This window comes from Dufourea novaeangliae, unplaced genomic scaffold (genome assembly GCF_001272555.1).
Source record: "Dufourea novaeangliae isolate 0120121106 unplaced genomic scaffold, ASM127255v1 scaffold10, whole genome shotgun sequence".
Taxonomy (NCBI): Eukaryota; Metazoa; Arthropoda; class Insecta; order Hymenoptera; family Halictidae; genus Dufourea; species Dufourea novaeangliae.
Window position 1 is genome coordinate 224,400 of NW_015373881.1, and position 21,748 is coordinate 246,147.

Below are 21,748 nucleotides of genomic sequence, written 5' to 3' on the forward strand. Positions count from 1 at the left end.
TATCGAGCAGATTGTGGAATTTGATTATCTGTAAAATGAAGCATTATACGGAAAAATGTTGTTCTACAATTTATAGATACACACTGTATAGATGTTCGTGGAATATTATAGATATCAACACGATTCAAAAATTTTTTCTATTCAACTATTTCTGGTGGAAATAATGACCTTGGAAAAGTGTGAATTGACTTGCAAAGGACAGACCTTTTGCAAGGAAGATCGTGAAAATGTTTTGTTGCTTCATCGAACGATGCGCGATACGGTTTCGAAAGTATTTCTATACTAATGTTCTTTACTGGTTTTTTTTTCGAGTATCTTAGGTTAATTTTCTTTGGTGTAGTTAATGTAGTGAAGCTGATGATCACTTCTGGTGTATTTCTGACGTTTTTGTGAAATACTCGTCGTGTATAATGTGTACCTTCCCTAATAGACATTCGCTATTTATGTGGATACCTTTTAGCAGATATTTCTTAAGGGCCGTCTACATCTACGACATTTGTTAGCGAACGCGGTCTGCGGGCAGTTTTTAAGATACCCGGGGACGGCATGTGGACGAAATTCCGACTCCCCGCCGAAAATTTCTCGCGTTTTTAAGGTAGTTTGTACCTGACTCACTAATCAATAAAACATCATATTAATAATTGGTATTAAACACCCGTTAATACATTTTAATAATGAATAAAAATTACATTTATGAAATTTCTACGATATTTCTATTGATCATTCATCAATATATTGTTAATAAAAAATATGTTTTGGTTAGTCGTATGACTCCACTGTGCTCGTTTCTGGTACGTTTGGCAACGTTGTTTTTGCACACATATACGTGGTGCGTGTTCAGTTTTCCCGCGTAATCAATATTCAGTATTCTTATATGTAAAGTTAATTATATTCTCGTGCATTATAATTTAGAAAATTAGCATTCACTAAAACACAAAATAAGTAAAATATTTTTTAAATGTATTTGTATTTCGCAGGTATGACCCTATTTCAGCAACATTGCCAAGTCCTCCACATAGTCCCAATAACCATCCAATAGCCTACATATCATGGACTTTATTGTCAAATATCTTCCTGGAATGTACGGCATAGTAGAAGATTTATGTAGTTCATTGCCAGAAAGCTCAGGATTTATACTTTCAGTACCTAGATTTTAGTTAGCAATTCTAATTTCTGTGAATAGAAAAGATTATACTTCCGGTACGAAAATGTAAGACTACCATAAGAGCTATGTTGAAAATTCAATTTTTGACAAGCTTTTTCTTATTTATTCGATCGGCCACCACCTCTCGAACTTTATTTGTGTGTGTATTTCGTTCTAATAAACAATCTGTATGAAGTTTGTTTAATTATCTAATCTTTTGAATGTGGCACGAACCACCTTAACTTCTCAGAGTTTAACTTCGGAGAGTCTCTCGACAAATATGGACTGTCTTTCAGTCTCCCGTTGAAATGGAATACAAACGGACACAGCCGAGGACTCTTGCGTCGCAGAATACGAGCAACAATGTACTTAAAAATTAGTATCTTGGAAATTATTTATCGTATCAAGTTCATTCCTCGAGTATTTTAATCTAGAAGGTTCCGCCTAGGGGAATAATATTTTTGTAGATGTAAAATCATTTTTATAATGTGGAAAGTTATAAACAAATTTTACATTGGCAAATTTTACCCCGAGGATTGAAGCTAAAAAAATGTTAAAAAGATATGATCGTATTCCTTGAAATCTTACCTAAATATAAACTGACTTTTAAAATGGAAGCATTAAAACCGACTCTGCAGTGAGCAAATAAAGACGGTGAGTACCCACGTACTTCAATGAGGTCTAAAGAGAGTACATATCGACAGGCATCGTGCCCGTCTCAGTAGTGTTATTTATAAGATAAAAGAGTTTTATAAAATATAATTTTTTTATTATTTTCGCGTATTAGTCAAATAAAATAATTTTCCGTAAAGAGACAAAAATTGTACACTTTAATGGCTAGTATGTATTTTGTATTTTCCGAATTTTATGTGATAATCATATTTCATTTTGAACATGACCCAATATATCAGATTATCGAGATTCTGTTTCTACGAGACAATTAAATTAATTCATGTAAACCATATATATCATAAAATTTAAAACTTTACCTATAATTCTTGCAAATTTGAACTATTAATATTAAGATGCCTCTGAGATATAAATTTATAAAGAAAATATCGTATCTTGGTTTCATATTAATGTAGGGTCGAATTAATTGTTTTACATTCGCACAAAAATAAGCCTATAACTTTTGTATTAAATATTGTCCTCCAAGTCCGCTCAGTTCCAAGATATACGCCAATAAGTAAAAAAAGATACTGATTTTTGCGGTCATACCGTTCCCAGTTGTTTATTATTGCAAATCATTTGTTACTTTTAACAGATCCCCATTCCTAATCATAATTACGCTCGCATTAAACGATAAAACACCTCTTAAGTTTTTTTCCATGACTCATGTCTAATTCGGCTGGACTAGTAAGCATGCCGGGAGGCAAAAATAATCAGCTTGGTGTGAAATGACTTAGAATTAACTGCAGGAGAGAACGGTAAAACAGATAAAAATCCTTAATTGTCCTGCACATGGTTTTTGCCTGCCCAATGACTGCAGGATCTAGTCGTCATCGATTGCTAAAGGCGAATTCGGAACAAAAGGCCACCAACAAAGTCATCGGCTCGCTACGCGCGTGATATTTCCCTATCATAAAATCCGGACTTTTAAAGAAACTTGCTCTTATCAGGTGGGTCAAATGATGTGTTACAAAATATTTTCTCTAAAATCACTCCAGATATCGACTTCATGTATTTTCATTGAAATTGGACAAGGAAGGTGATCATTCGGTGTGTGATAAATTTTTCTGAGGCGGCTACTAGAGAGAGAAAGGAGCCCTCATTCATGTTTTAAAATGGAATGGCGTTTTATTTTTTTTTACATTTTTTATTCTGCACGTGTAGTTAAAGAGTTATGATGAAAAGTTAAATTAGATTCTAACTACGTTTAGAGGTAAATATTTTAAGCTATGCAATTCTGTTTAAAATCATGCTCTTCTAACTATTCGTTTAATAATATGTGTATCACTTAATTAGACATGAGAAGGAAGATATAATTTCAACATGATAGTACGCCAGCACCCAAACGAGCAACCCGTTGTCCCATTTGATGTAAATAAAATAGAGGCAATATCACAATAACTCACAATCAGATCCGCGTTCTATGGACGAGGTTGTAGGCGTGAATTCTTCGATTATTTTGTTCCCAAGGTCGCACGCCATTGGTTGAAAAAAGGTTCGAGCCTGGTATAAAGAAGTGTTACAATCCCTTCTCAGCATGGTGTGAACATGAAAGATCAGTCATACTTGCCGAGTGGCCGCGTAGAATGTCTGGATGTCCGCGAAATGTCTCCGGATAGCCCATAGACTAGGGTAAGTGGGTATTACATACTGCGAACTTTTGGGATAGGTTAACTTTAGAGTGCTCGACAAAGCGTTCAAATGAATGAAAGTCCCTACTTCTTGTTATTAAAGAAAGTTGGATGAGATTAATTCCATAAAAAAATCAGAACGGGGTACATAATAGACGGACATAATAGAAATCAAAGAAATTAAAACCACATATCATTGCAGGAATTACTACGGACATGCATGTATTACTGTGTACCAGTTACTAAAGCAATACCTATTACTGCACGTATATTACTGCGGACTTGTGTAACACAAAATATTAGTATAAATACCTATATCCTGTAAATAGAATAATTATTAAATATACAAGACAGAAAATACTAATTTATTAGATATTTATAGTATTATATTAAGTCTTAATACAATATGAACATTAATAATAAAAAAATGATAATAATAAACTTTTCAAAGGAAACTCAAAATTTTGTTTAGTTTTATTTTTTTGCAATAACATTAATTCTGTAGCTTTATTTCTTAAGTGATGAAATGGGGTCGAAAATAGGTTAGGTTATGCTGTCACCTGTCCCCAGTAATAAACACACGCAATAAAAATTACAAATAAACTGTAAACGTATGATGTACTGTTTTTGTAAAAAAATAACTCTTACTCTATGGTGTAATAACGCTACATTACGTGTATTACTGTTGATAACAAAGATAGAAATGTTTTTTAAGTAGGCGTTTAGAACCGTCATATTGGGAAATCGATCAAAGCTTCGTCTTGACGAATTTCAAACTACGATAAAAGAATTAATAACAACTTTGTTCTAGATATTTACTAATAATTATTTGTAATAAAGTTTAAAATAATTTTATCATTAACTTTCAAGAGCTTATATACTTTCCAACATTAAATATTATTCATTTAATAAATATCCACAGTAATCGGAGAATCCGCAGTAATACCCACACTTGCCCTACCTGTGGACAGTGCCGCAGCCCGTCCTTCGACTGTCCCAGACTGTCCGGAGACATAGGAAGACTTGGTCCGCCGACCCGTGTCCGCCAACAAATGTCGTAGGTGTAGACGGCTGTTTAAGTATGTTCGAACTGTTTGATGGATACTCGTTGTCTATTTGTAAACATTAGGATGGCTGCTAGCTGTGTATTGCAGCTACAAAATTCAACAAATGCCTTACATTTTGACCCGTGAGGACTATATGAAGCAGATATGATAGATTTGATGTTGTGCAAAAATTTTCAAAGTTGCACACAGATTCCTGTAGTACCAACGGATATCACCGAATTTCCCGTAATTCCTGAGATACATACAGTGGATACAAAAAGTATCCACACTATATAAAATTGTCCTCAACTCAAGCAATTACTGATTTGTTCCATAAATTACTGTGTTACGTTTGGCATTTCATTAGTACTTCGAACACACAACAGAATGCGGTTAATACCTCAAAATTTACAAAAAGTGGACACTCATCGTTTTTCCTCTGGACACTTCTCATGTATTCCGTCCTGGGCATGCTAGACGACAAAGTGGGATACGCGCACGTGTGTGAGAAATGCCTTTGAGCGAAGGGCGTCTCTATTCTAAAATAATATAGCCTGCAATAATCGAGCGCCTGCTGTATGATCACAGTACAGTGGCCGCTCGTTACTTGAACTCCCTCTTATTGCACATTGGCACTGCCCCTCGCTTACACGTATTTCCCATACACGTGCGCGTACCCAACTCTGCCGCCCAGTACGCCCAGGATGGAATACATACGGTGTCGCGTTTAACTCGCATATTTCATCACAGAATGTGTGGTGCATAGAATATTGTTTTCATAAAATGTTTCAATGTTTTTAGATATTTTCAGTTATAATCAACTACATTTCGAGTTGAGTCTACTCCACTCGAAACGATTAGTCCGTGTAGTTTTTAATACACGAGTACGCGGGCACTTAAATACACAGATACAGAGAACCCTTGCTAAGTGTGAGCCGGCTCCTCCACGATAAGTATGAAGACGTCATCCCCACCACTGGGGAAGGGGGCCGTGGAACCAGTCAATTGAAATGCGCAGGTACACGTGTACTGAAATATATGTGTACGATCCATTCCAGATCAAAACGAACGGGAAATTGCTGTTATAGTCACTGATTTTTTTTCAAATTTACATTTGTTGATAAGTACGAAAAATTGAACTGTAATATTTAATGTTAAAGTGTAGAAAAAAAACGGTGACTATGTATGACCGCAATTCTCCGTGTGCTGTGACGTGAAACGGATCGTACCTGTGTATTTCAGTAATCGTGTACACGTGTACACTAAAGGTCTGCAACGGGCGGATGTAGGGTAAACGCACTAGGAAATGAACACGTACCAGTGAATGAACATTGTATAGAATAACGAATAAATTAAGTTACTAAAATAAGCAAATGTTTAAATATTCATTTTTTTTTATTTCCTTGTTTCATATTGAAACAATTTTCGTGCCACGTGCAGTCAATCCAGGCTGTAAAAATACGTAATGGACATGCCGAGAGTTGTTTATCGAGCGTTTGCTATAATAATAATAATTGTCCCCGTATATTTATCACAATATAAGTGAAATATGTACATCAAATAACATAAAATTTAGTTTGTTTTAAATTTATTATATTTGATTTCATGTTTCAAGTTATTTTTCTGGAAAAATTGTAAAAACGTTATTTTCTAATGATGTTCAAATACTGGAACATTGAAAGTCCAATTGTACCAATATATGAACGATGTGTTTATTTAATAGAATATTTCAAAAATATTTAAACTACTTAAATTAGGTGTACAAAATATACTTATTTATTTTAAAAAATGTATTTTCATATCATTATTTTGCTACATTTTACATGAATTTCATAGATAATAGAATGTCCACCAGTACATAAGAAACATAGCCACTTAAAACTAAAAAAAGATATAGGACAAGATTTGCGCACATATAGACAATAAAACAAACAAAATAAGTAAATAAGATTATTTAAAAAATTTTTTTTTAAATGTTCGTACATATTAGTTTTATTTAAACCAATAATGGTTATTGTTAATATTATTTATACCAAAAATGTTATTATTAATATTACTTAAACCAAGAATGCTATTATTCCAATTATTTCAACCAAAGAAAACTAATAGTTTGTAATACATTTTTTTAAACATATTTGATTTACTTAAGCAATGATAAATTAATAAATTATAAGTGTTATTTACGGATTATATAATAAATAGTTCAAATTTTGTCTTTTTTAATCAAATTTTTTTCATTTATGCGTATGTATGTGCAAAATATCGTTCATTCACTGGTTAGAAATGTTCATTTGTTGGTTAAACTGTTCATTCACTGGTGAAATCTGTATTCTTTTGTTTTTGATTTAATTAATTCCATTTTTCCAATTTTTCAAACTGAAATCTATGCGTTATCAAAAAGTATGGGTATTAAAAAAACTTATTTTCATATGTCAAATATTTATTAATATTGTTATCATTTAAAATTTGACTTTAATAGTTACAAAATCTCTTAAGTGTTCATTCATTGGTGCAGTCACCCTACCACGGATCTGCCCGTCCGTTATCCGTCCGTCTTTCGGTTCACCCGAGCCCGCCCAAACCCGGTGCCGGGCTAACGGTTCTGCGTAGATTTCTAACCGGCCATGCCCACCCGAAGCTATCGCAACGTGTAATCGACTCACCAGTGCCCGCGCCGTTACCCGTTCGCACTCGTGCCTTTAGCTACTCTTTACCTGCGACTTTACTAGCACTTTATTCGATAGCTATTATAGAAAGACGCAAGTTTATGTCGGTTTATTAGGAAACTGTGGCGTGCATTATATCAAATGCAAGAAATTATGGATACATACGGAAATTTTATTCAATATGAAATAAAGAATCAACAAAAATACTTGTAACATGTTTTGTTTGAAAATATGTAATGTATACAATGGAACAGTGGAACGCTACAACAAAAACATCTTTTAGATAAAAAATTTAATAAAATATTGTAGTTATTCTTATGTATTATATAATAGTATCACAGAATATAAGATTGTTTTGAATGATATAATTTTAATGTACGTATTGATCGAAATTGCTGAAAAAATTACGCCACGGATATAGCGCGGATTGAACGGGTTGAGCGGGTATAGCGTGGATGCGGGTGAGTATGAACGGGTTGGTAGCGGACAGAGGTGGGTAAATACGCGAATTTTTTATTTTATACATGACACGTGTCTTAAATGTCGTAAATGTCGTAAATGTCGTAAATGTCGTAAATGTGTCGTAAATGTCGTATATCTGGAATGAAAATATTTATAACGTGTTTCTAACCTATAAAACGTTTTTCGTATAAGTATCAATTTATTACTATTATAATTCTTATTTCTCTTCTTATTCAATTAAATTCGGTTACATTGATGAAAAATGGATATTAAAAGGTTCCAAAAAAATTGGCATAGAATAATAAATACAATTTTTTTAGATTGAAAAATAAAATGTTAATAAACAGTTTATTTTTATTTTTAACGAAATAAGATTGATCAGTTACTCGAAAATTTCTTATTTTTTTATGTAATATCCCTTGTAGTATAATTGATTCAGAATATTTTAAAGCATTTATTTAATGTACTGAATGTTCAATATAAGCCGCCTATAAGGAAGGCACTGGCAACAACAATTTTGGATGCACAATATGATGAGGTTGTTAATTCTATAAGGTAAGATGAACCATAAGATGGAGTATTACTAATTGATGGGTGGAAAAATTCAATGGCTAATAGTAAAACTGTTGTGGCCGTGGCCAATGTTACATTTTAAAAGTAGCCAAAAATCTTTTCTAGACTCTTTGAACTGTAGTACAATAAGAGAAACTGGAGAGGTTCTGAGTGAAGTTGTAAAATAATTAATTTCATTACTACTGATAGCTATACATTTACTGATAATAATATTCTTTTCATAAACGTTTTCAGTCTCATCTAAACATTTTTATTTACTTGATTGAAAAATTTTCATTTTTTTATTGCACACTCATTTGTGTGATTCTAATCTCTTCACAGCTGTATTTCCAATATCACGGTTGCACAGTGTGCAAAACGCTACATGTCCGCCTTTTTAATTCTTTTTCCTAATGAACACCAAAGATTCATATTGATTATGTTCTTTTCGACCGCTCATTTTTTGGCAATCACAAATAATTTACCCGTATAATAAGTTTTTAAATATTTCGTGTTTAATATTACACCTAAAATATTACATTTTTAACATTACATACGAAAAGGAGATATGTATTGTTTTTACTTATTTTTAAAAAAGTGTTTCTACTTTAATTGTTTAAACGTTGAAATAATTAACATCTCTATTTACGATATTTGCGACAAATGACACGTACAAAATGGACTCAAAAACGACATATTATACGTACATAAACGACGTATCGTAAATGCATTTACAACATGCTGTGAAATACGTACCTACTTCTAGTAGCGGACATCGCCGGGTGAGCGCGGAACGGGTATCATTCGGGCCCGAGCAGCCCGGGTGAATGAAGAAACGGCCGGATGACGGAGGGGATAAATCCGCTCGATGCAGATCTCTACCGTATATACCCGTGTATTAAAAACTACACGGAATAAAATATGGATATATTAACACGTTCGAGTCAATGTCGGTCTCTGGGGACCGACCCTGAACTTTCCGTTCGGCCGGCGTCAGGCCCTAAGGATCGACACTGAATTATTCGTTTCGCCAGTGTCGGACTCTCTGGACTGACTGTATCGAATCTGATAAATAAACTTAATTTATTTAACATAAAAAGTACACTTACAAAACTGTAGTTTATATAGCATAAAAGTATATACGGGTGAGTCACCTAACGTTTGCAACCCAAATATCTTTGTTGTTGTTAAAGATACGTCAAATGTCTTAAGGATACAATTGAATGGTTCAATTCCAAATAGCACAAAAACGTCCTATGTACGTCCGATGGACGTACGTTCCGGACGTTCTGTACATTCGGAGGATGTCCCGAAAAGGTCTATATGTCCCCATTAGGTCCTTGTTAAGATCTTTAAATGTTCTAAGAAGATCCTATTTACAAAGTGGAACGTCCTAAGGACGTCTTGTGTCAACATTCTTAGAACATTTCCCGAATGAGTAAAAGTAATATTCCCTGTACGTTTCGGGAACGTTTAAAGAGATTTTAAAAACACTATGGTAATGTCTTAAAAGACGTATAAGAAACATTTCTCAAATGTTTAAAATTGCGGTTAGGTTTCATTCTATGCAAGGTGACAGGAGTTAGGTTAGGTTGGTTTGTGTTTAACAAATAAAAGATTAACTTAATAATCTTATCGAAATTAGATCTAGTTAGTTCCTGTTAATAAATAAAAGGTTAAATTTCCCATAAGGAATTATAATGAAAATATAGGTCTGAGGATCATCATCTCCAAGTACATTGTGTTTATTTCTATTTTCACAGCAAAACTCTGATTCTGTGTTGGTTAGAGACAGTTTAAGAAAAAACATGTTTTTTCAACTTTCTTGAGGTTTTCGCACAAAACCACTAGTGTCGTTACACTTCTCTAGTGATTCTTTAAAGACTGACACCTTGTTCATGGGATTCCATCACCTTGCACGGAATGACATTGGCAAAAATACTAAACGAAACCATCCAAAATTTAAATCTTGAGAACATCCGTAGGCCTTTGAAGCGGACATTTCTAGAATATCCGAAATTTAAGTCTTGAGAACATCCGTAGGACTTTTGGGACGGACGTTTCTAGAACTTTCGAAATTTAAGTCTTCTAACGTCCTAGGGATGTCCAAAATGGACGTAGGACATTCGGATATAAACTAGACAAAAAATGTTTGTTTTTGTCATTTCTTTTAGAGATATCAAGGTCACCTTCATTTTCAAAAAATGGAATCACCCTTTTTTAAACACCTGCAATGATAGTCCCTTTCATTAGGAATTCAGTGACTACAATTATTCAAGGTCTTTCACGGTTTCAAAAAAAGGGTGATTCCATTTTAAAAATTGAAGGTGACCTTGATATCTCTAAAAAAAAATTACATAAAAACAAACATTTTTGTTGTATCGTGTGAGCTCCATCGCACAATTTAACTTTGCCCTTAAGATAATTGACGTATCTTTAAAAACAACAACGATATTTGAGGTGCAAACGTTAGGTGACTCACCCTGTATACTATACATACATGATATATTTTGTACGGTCAAATATCCAGTGATTACTCTTCGCCGGCCGAATGGAAAGTTTATCCAAATCGGCTCCACCTCGAACGTGATAATTACACGTGTACACGTGCATCTTCAATACACGTTGAAAACCATGATCTCTAGTAAACACTGCACGCATCGAGTTATGTTTATCAACTTACTACAGATAAATGTAAGATTTATTCCTTACATAATTAGGAAGAGAATGTCCCAACACATTATTAACGGGTAGCTACGTAAGTACTCAATTAAAAAGTTGCAACTCGTTGGATTGAACGTAATGAACGTATATCATGACCAGAGCGTTCACTGGATCTGACGCCATTAGAATGTTATCTTTGGAGAACGTCAAAAGAAGACGCTTACAGCTTACAACCTACAACTCTAGATAATACGAAGAATCGTACAGAATTAGTATCGCAATCTGCGAGTGCTCATTTGGGAAAGTGTATCGTCGCTGATAGTCAACACTTTAAACATTTATAACATAAAAAGTAAGTTTACATAGCATCCCAATATTGTCTTAGAATTCGATCACATTTTTGGTGTTCCTGGTCTCCTCAAGAATCTCTCAGACCTACTTGAATGCGTTTTAACGCTCACTACAAGATGTAGTAGAAAAAATATGTGTTTTCCTGCAAAGAAATTTGTTTTCTGTGGGCTTTCTCCTTCCAAACGATTCAAATTATGTTTTAAATATTTATCGTATCAACAAAAGCAAAGGAAATATGTACCTAAATATTCGGGTTTTGGTGAGACACCCTGTATAAGGTTGGCCACGGAAAACGATAAAAGGTTTCCTTAGTATGCCTTGACAAATGTTTCATTACAACTGAAGCACAATTTTCGAATTTTGATCTTAGTCTTCAAATAAAATGTATAGGTATACACTACACATTCAGAAGTACCGTAGTATCGATATGAATTAATAAGTGTGAAGATAAATGTATGATTAACCTCGCTAAAATATTTGGCCAACCTAAACTTGAAAATTAGTATAATTTATTTTTTTATGGTTCTATCCAATACATGTAATATGTCCATTAAAGAGACTCGAAAACGAAACTCTAAAACGTTTATTTTTGACAGTTAAAAATATCTATGAAGCTGAATACTGATGCGACTCAATAAAGCACCAGTTTTAAATATTTAATAATTTAATGGGATTAAAAACGAATTAAAAATGTCTCGGAATTTAGTAAAATTAGACCAATACTTCTTGAAGTATCTACGCGCTTTACTAATGCCAATACAAACAATAAGAAGCTTCAAACCGATCTACCGAAAAGAGGATAGCCATAATAGAATAATCATGAGAAATCCGCGGGTGTAATTTCAGATCGTCTCGAAATTAAAAGTAAAAGTCAAGGAGGTCTATTCAGGATCGTGATTATAATAACTTGGCCAAAAATCGAGGGTCATGTAGCAAGCTTTGATTTCGAGAGTCGTTGCCAAGGGAATTTAAAGACCACTGTTCGATGGTCACCGAAACTCATATATCATTCGCGGTAATGTTTCACCGGCGAATGACAAACATCTAACGCTACGACAATCAAATTTCTACGAACTCATTCGAATTATTCATCTCAAAAATCTCTATCGCAAAAATTAAGATCCCACAAGGTGACGTAACGCAACCATTCGTCAAAGATCACAAATGACAGCTGCTGTACACTCTAATAAATCCACGATAGGACAATGACTGCCAGCAGGGCAAGTAATAAGGTAAATGTCCCAGTGGTTGGACACGTCCTGGTGATTGGACACTATCGTGAATTTTTGTTAATATTAAATTTTTAAAAAATAATAGCGAAGTTCAGGATAGAAAATAATTATCCTTAGTTATTTCTCATCATAAATCATATAAACATGTTCGCAAAAGAGCGATGTCTATTTAAAAAAAAATATTATCATTTAGCAATCATGAACTTGAGGCGACATGAATACCTTCGTAAATATTTAATAATTCGTGTGTTTCTATTAAGTAAAGGCTTTCTTCAACTTATTTAAGTCTCCAAAAGTGATACCACCTTTGTTTGAATAAAACCTTTTTCTTTTAATGTCGAAATTACCGAGTTTATTTACTGGTACATGAGAATGCTGATTGCGTAGTCGTTGGTCGCTTGTCCAGTCGCTCGAGCAGCATCGAGCAAAAAGTTAGTGTATGACTTAAAACATTATTTTCGTTATATTACAATAAGCATTTTGTGCTTTTTATATTAATAACAATATTGAATTTTCGAAGCTTATAGTTTTCTTTACATATTTCATACATAAATATATTATTTTTACACAACCATAACTTAACCGATTCGCGTACTGAATATTCATTAAAAATCACCTTTTTATTTTATTTCTTTTGTTTCGGGAATTTTTTATAACAATAAGACTTTCAAGAAGAAGAGGAAAAAGGAGCGTATTAAAAAAGAAAAACTACAAGAGAGAAAAAACGAAAATTTGCTGCCAAGGAAGTTGCAAAAGTGTTAAAAAAATCAAAAACAAAAACAGTGAATAATTTTCATTTTGTTATTTTTGTTTAACTTTGTTTAATTTTGTTTTATTTAACCTATATATTTTCTCTAAAACGTTTATAATAAACCAAAGTTAAATGCAGTATGTTTGTTGTTAATATACAATTTCCTAAATGTTTAAAGATAAATGTTTAAAAGCATTTAACAAATATATAACATATACATAATAATAGAATGCAATTTTCCAGTAGTGTTATTTATTTATTAATTTATTACGAATACATTTATAGATTTAGTTCATAATTTTTATTATTTTATTTATTTATAATTTTGTTTCTTTTATTTATTGTATTAAATTAAATTTGTTACGTTTTCATTCGAATTGTTACAACATAAAAGAAAAGTATCCTGTCTTACTATTAAAAATCATCTATGAATAAGTTATTGAATGTTATGCCCAAACAGTGGGACAGCTAAATTTAATCACTAGAACATGCCGTAAATTCCGTCCAATCACTCGACCAAATGAACTCTTTTAGATATTCATAAATTTTAATACTTTTTTTCATGTGAACGCTTTCTTATAACGACTTGTCCGGAAGAAAAAGTTCTGCCCTATCGATTGAATGTACTTTTTTGCCAATCTGTATTATTTTAATATACAGGGTGTTCGACAACTACTGGGAAAAAAATTAAGGGGTGATTCTTTGAGGCAAAATAAGACGAAAATCAAGAATAACGAAATTGCGAAAAATGCTTCGTTTGTTAGTTATAAGCGTTTAAAAATAGACCCAAATCATGGCAATCCGCGCGCACGGAGTGTGAGCGGATCAGGGCTCATCAGGGGCGTACAGTCACTTTAAAGACTCAAGAACGTGCAGGAAAAGTCGGTAAAACAGCGGTTTACTTACCTCGTGGAAGATGTCGATAACTTGTGCCCGCGGTATTTGAGTCGAATCCACTTGTATGTCATTAATTCTGATTACTCGATAAAATTCGCAAGAAATGTAAATATCTTCTTAGGAATATTATCGAGTAGAGATGGTTAATGCCCCCACTAGTTGTCACGTATCACATTTGTCCTGTCCACGAGTATCCATGAAATTAATCCGCACATGCACGTACACCACAGAAGTCCGCCAAAGTGTCCACACACACTGCGCGATTGTCCCGACCGCGAAAAATGTTCACACACTGCGCGATTAAGTAGACCCGCGAGCTATTCCTCCGATGGGTTTAACACTCTACAGGTTACACAAAACTAACACTCAAAATAATTAATTTATAACTATTTAACACTAATTTTTAACCTACAATAATTAATTTATAACAACTATTTATACTAACTTTTAACACGCTATAATTAATAAAATCTACAATATTTAATAAAACCTGCAATAATTAATCAAATCTAGAATATTTAATAAAACCTAGAATAATTAATAAAATCTACAATATTTAATAAAACCTACAATAATTAATAAAATCTACAATATTTACTAAAACCTACAATAATTAATAAAGTCTACAATATTTAATAAAACCTACAATAATTAACTTGCACGATTTATAACCACGACTTACGCGACACTACTAAATAATCACTACGTAATCGCTAAATAAACTAAAACTTAGTTTTCCGAATGTGAACTTTATTTGCTCGTAGAATGCAAAGGCACCGTTCGGAAAGGACAACTGATATTGTTGAACTGATCCTCCCTCGTTAGGATCGATGTGGCGTAATAGGTCGATCCCCACTCTTTCATGGGCAATGTTTTTTGGGAAGGAAAGTGTCTTGGAGGTCGCGTTTCTTTTCGTATATTCTTAGAGCAATATCTATATTTTTTTCTCATACACCACTCGGAGCCACTTCTGACTGTCTGTTGTCTTCTGCAGTGCGACCACCCGCGGATTGCCTGCAACGTGTTGCTGCCATCGACGAAGACCTTGCCCATTGTGTTTTCAGCTGTCCCTTTTGACATTAACTTGTAAAAAGAACTTTCAACATCGAATGCCAACTCCATGTTCGAAACGGTTCATATTACACCGAATGTATGTGTTTAACAATTTTCTTTATATTATTTTATGTAGTTTCTTCATGCAGTGTAATGCAGGTGCAACAAATTTCATCTTAGCATATTAATTATTGTAGATTTTACTAATTATTGTAGGTTCTATTAAGTATTTTAGATTTTATTAATTATTGTAGGTTTTATTAAATATTGTAGATTTTATTAATTATTGTAGGTTTCATTAAATATTGTAGATTTTATTAATTATTGCAGGTTTTATTAAATATTGTAGATTTTATTAATTATTGCATGTTAAAAATTAGTATAAATAGATGTTATAAATAAATTAGAGTAGGTTAAAAGTTAGTTTTAAATAGTTATAAATTAATTATTTTGAGTGTTAGTTTTGTGTAACGTATAGAGTGTTAAACCCAACGGAGGAACCGCTCGCGGGTGTAATTAATCGCGCAGTATATGAACATTTTTCGCGGTCGGGACAATCGCTCAGTGTGTGTGGACACTTTTCGCGGACTTTTGTGGTGTACGTGCATGTGCGGATTAATTTCATGGATACTCATGGACAGGACAATTGTGATACGTGACAACTACAGGGGGAATAAACCCTCTCTACTCGATAATATTCGTAAAATATTTACATTGCGAATTTTATCGATTAATTAGAGTTAATGCGACACAGGTGGATTCGACTCAAATACCGCAGGGACAAGTTATCGACATCTTCTACGAGGTAAGTAAACAGCTGTTTTACCGACTTTTCCTGCACGTTCTTGAGTCTTTAAAGTGACTGTACGCCCCTGATGAGCCCTGATCCGCTCACACTCTGTGCGCGCGGATTGCCATGATTTGGGTCAATTTTTAAACGCTTATAACTAACAAACGAAGCATTTTTCGTAATTTCGTTATTCTTGATTTTCGTCTTATTTTACCTCGTAGAATCACCCCTTAAATTTTTTCCCACTAGTTGTCGAACACCCTGTATAAAAAGTATTCGTAACCGCAATCTTCGCCTCAAGCGTCCAACCACTGAAACATTTTACTTTACCACGAACAAAAACATCACCAAAATTAAAGCATCCATTACCTTGGACGATGTCCGTTCCTTCGTATCCTCGACAGGTCCGAGTTACGTTTCAGGTACAAAGGTGCAAATCCATTGGTCAGCCTGCTGGGCCCAAACTCGTCGTTCTTCTGACAGGTGTCCAAGCTCTCGAAACTACGATATGGCCTAATCCTCGAGAAGTGATCCACATTTGGGAAATCGTTCGGCACAAGCTTATCATAGTCTTGCTCAAGACTGTCCGGAGACGTGTTCTCTAGGTGAGAAATGTTCGATCGGTTCGAATACTCCAACGAGTCGAAACTGTAGCTGGAAGGCGACAGGGTGGCGCAAGTCCTCTCCAAAGACTCGAATTGTAATAAGGAGCTCGATCTCGAGGAAGCAGATGACCTCGAGGACCTGGGCGAAGCTGGATAGTCTTCGAAAGGCACCTGGTGATCACGATCGCTTGTACCATTGTTTCGGCGACGTCTCTTCTTCGGCACGACGGAGTTGCAGTCGCTGCCACTGCCATCCAGCCTTTCGTCTTTAGAACAAATAAAGAAATGATGAATAGTCTTACGAGGTCTTATTAACACTTTAAAGTTTCAAGCTGGAATTGGACACTTTAATATAGCTTATTTTGAATGCATAGGTTGAATTTAGGAAGAGTTAGGGTAATTGTGTTAGTTACTGTGCCCATTAAGACGAACTTCAAACTTTTTGGTCAGTTAAACAGCTGTTTCCTATGTTTTGCTCTTCGGAACATTTTTAAATTATATTTTGATGTCTCTTATAAGAGTAGAATTTTTTTTAATTGAGTATTATAATTGATGTACGATAATAATGAAAATAAAATAATTTATTTTTGTAGTCAGTTACTGTGCCCTTACGCCTTACGCATATGAAAATTCAGTTACTGTGTGTCAGTTACCGAATACTTGTATTGATTACTGTGTAAAATTTCCTTCTCGAACATTTTAGAAGTTTGAATGCTTACAATATTATTCTAATAAACAAGATAACCTAATGCGTAGGTCCACGTCTTATTGTTAGTCGTTGTTAGGTAGTTATTTATACCCTTAGACTGGACAGTCTTTCAGTAAGCCAGGCATTTCAACGCCAGGCTCGTGGCCTCGGAGGGGGATACCCACATCCCCCTCTCCCGGATGACTATGTGCTACTAATCACTAGGTCGTATTTAGAAAAGTAAGGTTAGGAGTTCAGATTCACCTTGTCGTTAGAGGGCTCCGTAATCGACGCATAACGCAAAAATGGATCCAGTTACTGCACACAGTAATAAAAACGAACGAAAATTTTGTTTCAGCTACTGGATTATTACAAATTAACAAAATAATTTCAACAAATTGATCGTATTGTACATTTTTCCGTTATCTACACGAATTTTACAGACCCATAGTAAATTTTTTTGGTTTTGGGATGTATTATTCTTTCTATTTTGTAGCTTCATTTACACGGTGTTCCTTAAGCTTTTCAATAAGATTTGTGGCAAAATCTCGCGAAATCGTCACCATATAATTTCAATAATTATTATTACTATTATATAAGTGTTAATAATTTACATTATCAGTTGAATTAGGCTAATTGTTAATTAAAGTTTTATTTAATAATTCAATACATTCATTTGAATGATTATGTAATTTACTGTACATAAAAATAATGTAGGGGCACAGTAACCGGAGGAGAGGGGGGAGGGTAGCACAGTAACTGTTACAGTAAGACTTACTCTATGTTATTCCAAAGAGGACGTGAAAAAACAGCGAAAAGTTTCGTGATGATCTCAACAAGAGACTAGAAAAAAATATATTGCCCAAATCAGAGGATTTTCTATTAATAATATCCACAGTTCAATGCGGCCAAAATGTTGACCCATTTTCACGTAAACTTCTATACGGAAAGTACATAAAAATGTAAAAAATGCAGTGTTACGTACGAAGACATTCTCGTGACCCCTTAACGCGTAGGTGTACTAAGTACACGCAGGTCAGTTTATAGCGAAAAAAAACATTTTACCTTGATGCAGTGTACCCAACGCCCATATGTATTCTTCCAACTGACATTTTTACATTATATGTCACATTGTTCAGATTTAAATTATAATTTGGAAGTGTGTCTGAATTGAACGAAAATGAAATCATGCTGTGTATATTCTGCAGTTGGTTTATGGTACGATCATGGAACATTTATAGCTTCCCAATGTCTTTCCAGAATAAATTTCAACTTATCTACAAGGTATACAGACAGTGACCCAAGCAATTAGTAGATTTATTATTGTGTAGTTTGGTTTCGGGTTGTTATCGTTCCGTCCGTTCTCCACAGTAGCGAAGAACGCATCGTATAAACCTTAGTGTTTGTAAAGGGTGACACAGAAATTGGATTTCAACGATTCTTGGAACCAATATGGAAATTCGAAATTTACATATTCCGTTGTTTTGTGAAAAATTGTCTTGCATTAGATGTAGCGACGCATCGTTACTCTCACTCCCTCTCTCCCTCTCCCTCTCCCTCTCGCCCTCTCCCTTTCCCCCCTCTCTCTCTCTTTCTATCTGGAGATAATATATTAACGATACTTAGGAAGAGAAGATTAGAAAAATTGCATGAAACATAATTTTTGTAAAAAATATGAAAAATAAATTCGAGATTTTAACTAAATTATATCGGAGTTTTCATTCAACATAGAAGTGAATTTCTAATGTACGATGTTTGAGTCGAAGTCCATTATTCCATGAAGACTAAAAAGAATTTACATTCATCTAATGATCTAACATGAATGTTTATTAAAAATTGTTCGAATAATACCCAACTCTAATTACTCATCAATGAAATGCGAGGCATGTAAAAGTTTTGTATGCAGGGAAGCAAACATAATGTGTATTTCTTGTTTAGATGATACTGAAAGAGAAAATTCTACATCACCAATATAAAATTTGAGAATCAATACCAAACGTAACACTTTCTTATAGTTCGAGATATTGAAGTTTTTATGTACATTTTAGCTATAATACATAATCTCCAGCGAGTTATATGTGCATTTTCTTGGAAAACTGATTTCCTTGGAAAAACAGGCGTGTCTCCCATTACTTTTAGACTCGAATTTTGGATTACATATATATATACGATATTTATGCGTAAGACCCCGCAACATTTACGACGAGATTTTCGTGAACCGCGAAGTCTTTTAGACCGTAATCAAATGACGTAAGAGTATTGTGATATTTTGACAACTTTAACCCTTTGCCAGACAACTTTACCTGGGTGGGTGAGCAGCCAGACAAATGTTTTACCACTTTTTACTACTTAAACTATTACCAAAATAATTTTCAGCCGTATCAAATGACGTAAGGGTATTGTAATTTTTTGACAACTTTGACACTATAATGTCGCCAAACATAGCGTGTCCAAGCTGCCAGATTACGATTTTCTCATTTCTGACTAACAAGGGAATATACCGAACTGTCCATCTCCGATTTTGATGAAACTAAGTGAATATATTAAGCAGGTGAAAATAAGGGACACGTATTTTTTTATAGCTGCCCAATCGCAAGTTTAGGGGGTGAAATCACCACTAGAAGTTTCAGCAGAAAAATGATATCTCGAAAACTATCACAGATATAAGAAAACTTCTTAGGGAAAAGTTTCATGGTTTCTTGAGGTAAAACAAAAAGTGGTCACAGATTTTGTAAAAAGTAATTTGTTTATAACAAAACAATTTATTGTTACATTATTTTAAGTGATACCAAAATTTACATAATGACTAAAAAGAACCGAAATTGTTGTCTGAATCCATTGATATATAATATGATAGATTTGTCTTCTACAGTTTTGTAAATTTTCATATAATACGCAGACCGCGCGAATACGCCAGGCTGCGGCCGCACGAGATATACATGTATAGGCATACGGGCGGCTATGATTATGAGGTACGCGTTTATTAATCATAACAAGATCATCTAAAATTTGCAATAGCAATATTAATTATATTAGTATGCATTGCAGTATGATATTGTTAGGAAGTAATTTGTTGCTTGGAAATTAATATCCGTTAATAAGAAAATTGATATAAAAATTAGAGAAGGACTAAACATTAAATTCGAGAAGGCTACCATTTTCTTGACTTTTATATATATGATCGCTATCGGAGAAAGATGATTTCGTCAAATTTAATAATTGATATCGTTTCATTTCGAATGGGGCTTGTGTACTTTTCGTTAATGAATTATTTATCCCAATTATGATACAAGAAATGCAATATAAATGGTATGGAGACCGTGAATTTACGGAACATAACTTTCTCAAGAAATGGTATTCCGTAAAGAAATGCCGAAAGCAAAATGATTTCTTACACCACGCGCAAGTGATAATGGCAGCATTTCCACAAATGTCACATGTTGGTGCTAAATTTTCACCGAAACAAAACTCTACTGGATTGTCAAAATGAGGGGGTCTGTTTTCTATATAACCACTCTTAAACCATGCGTATTTAAAAATATCTGTAAATCTTGGCGAAGAGAACTGATTGTGTGTCAGAGATTGTTTCCTTGCAAATTAACTAAAGCCTCAGAAATTTTCAGCTGTAATCAAATGACGTAAGAAAAAAATTCACTGGCTCTCAGACTATTAGGACTGGTAGCTTGTGGGTTATGAGTTGTGAAATTTTACTAATACTATTAGTTTAATTGTGCAGGAGGACTCTGGCTACAAAAATCATTAACGAGGGGATTACGATGCCGTGCTGAAGAGGAACACGGTGAAACGTGTCATCATGGTTCGTATTGTCGATCACGTGTCGAACGATGGTCACGAAGTCGGCAGGCAACCGGTGACCGCAAACCGCCGTAAGCGTCGCTTCCGGTTGAATGAACCATGGGCTTCCTGACTGTCCACGGAGCTGGAGGAGACGCGTAAACCTGGCCAATGGGTATGCGAACACGAGGATTGGCCGGCCCCCTCTGTGAAAGACTCACTTCCGTGTCTCGACTTTATAAACTGGGCCGCGAATGGGCAATCGTCATTCAATTATTCAATACAATCAATCGTCGTTCAGAGTTTCAAATAGACTCCAACCTGTTTTTATGCGGTCCTTTTTCATGCGATATTTTTGTATGCGGTATATAAAAAAATGTTCATCAAAATGCATAATATGAATAAAAAGTAATAAGAAGTAAGAAATTTGAAGATTATTTTGTCGTAAGGTTGCTTCAATTCCCAAAAGTATTTGATTATCACATTACATGCATATGTAACGTACATTGTTACGTACATTAGGGTGGCTCTTATTTAGTCTTGATCCAAATTTTTTTCAAAATTTTTCTCGCGGCACCCCGCAGAATAGTTCCAATTAATAAAAAAATAATCTGTGCAAAATTTAAGCTCTATAGGGTAACGGGAAATCGTGGCCCCAGACTCTTAAACATTCAAACGACGATCTAAATACTCATAAAATCGGTTTCGTTCGATTATCTTCCAAACTATTGATTATATCACAAAACGTATAA

The 21,748-nt window shown here is 34.1% G+C and overlaps 1 protein-coding gene across 1 annotated transcript in view; it reads right to left on the reverse strand.

Annotated features, from left to right (window-relative positions):
* Nucleotides 1–21,748, reverse strand: part of LOC107194549 — a 219,094-nt gene that overhangs the window by 182,338 nt on the left and 15,008 nt on the right. Inside the window, exons 3-4 of the mRNA XM_015584227.1 lie at nt 16,278–16,779; nt 15,945–15,947 (exon numbers count right to left, since the gene is read on the reverse strand). Coding sequence (XP_015439713.1) covers nt 15,945–15,947; nt 16,278–16,779 — 505 coding nt within the window. The remainder of the gene's footprint in view (nt 1–15,944; nt 15,948–16,277; nt 16,780–21,748) is intronic.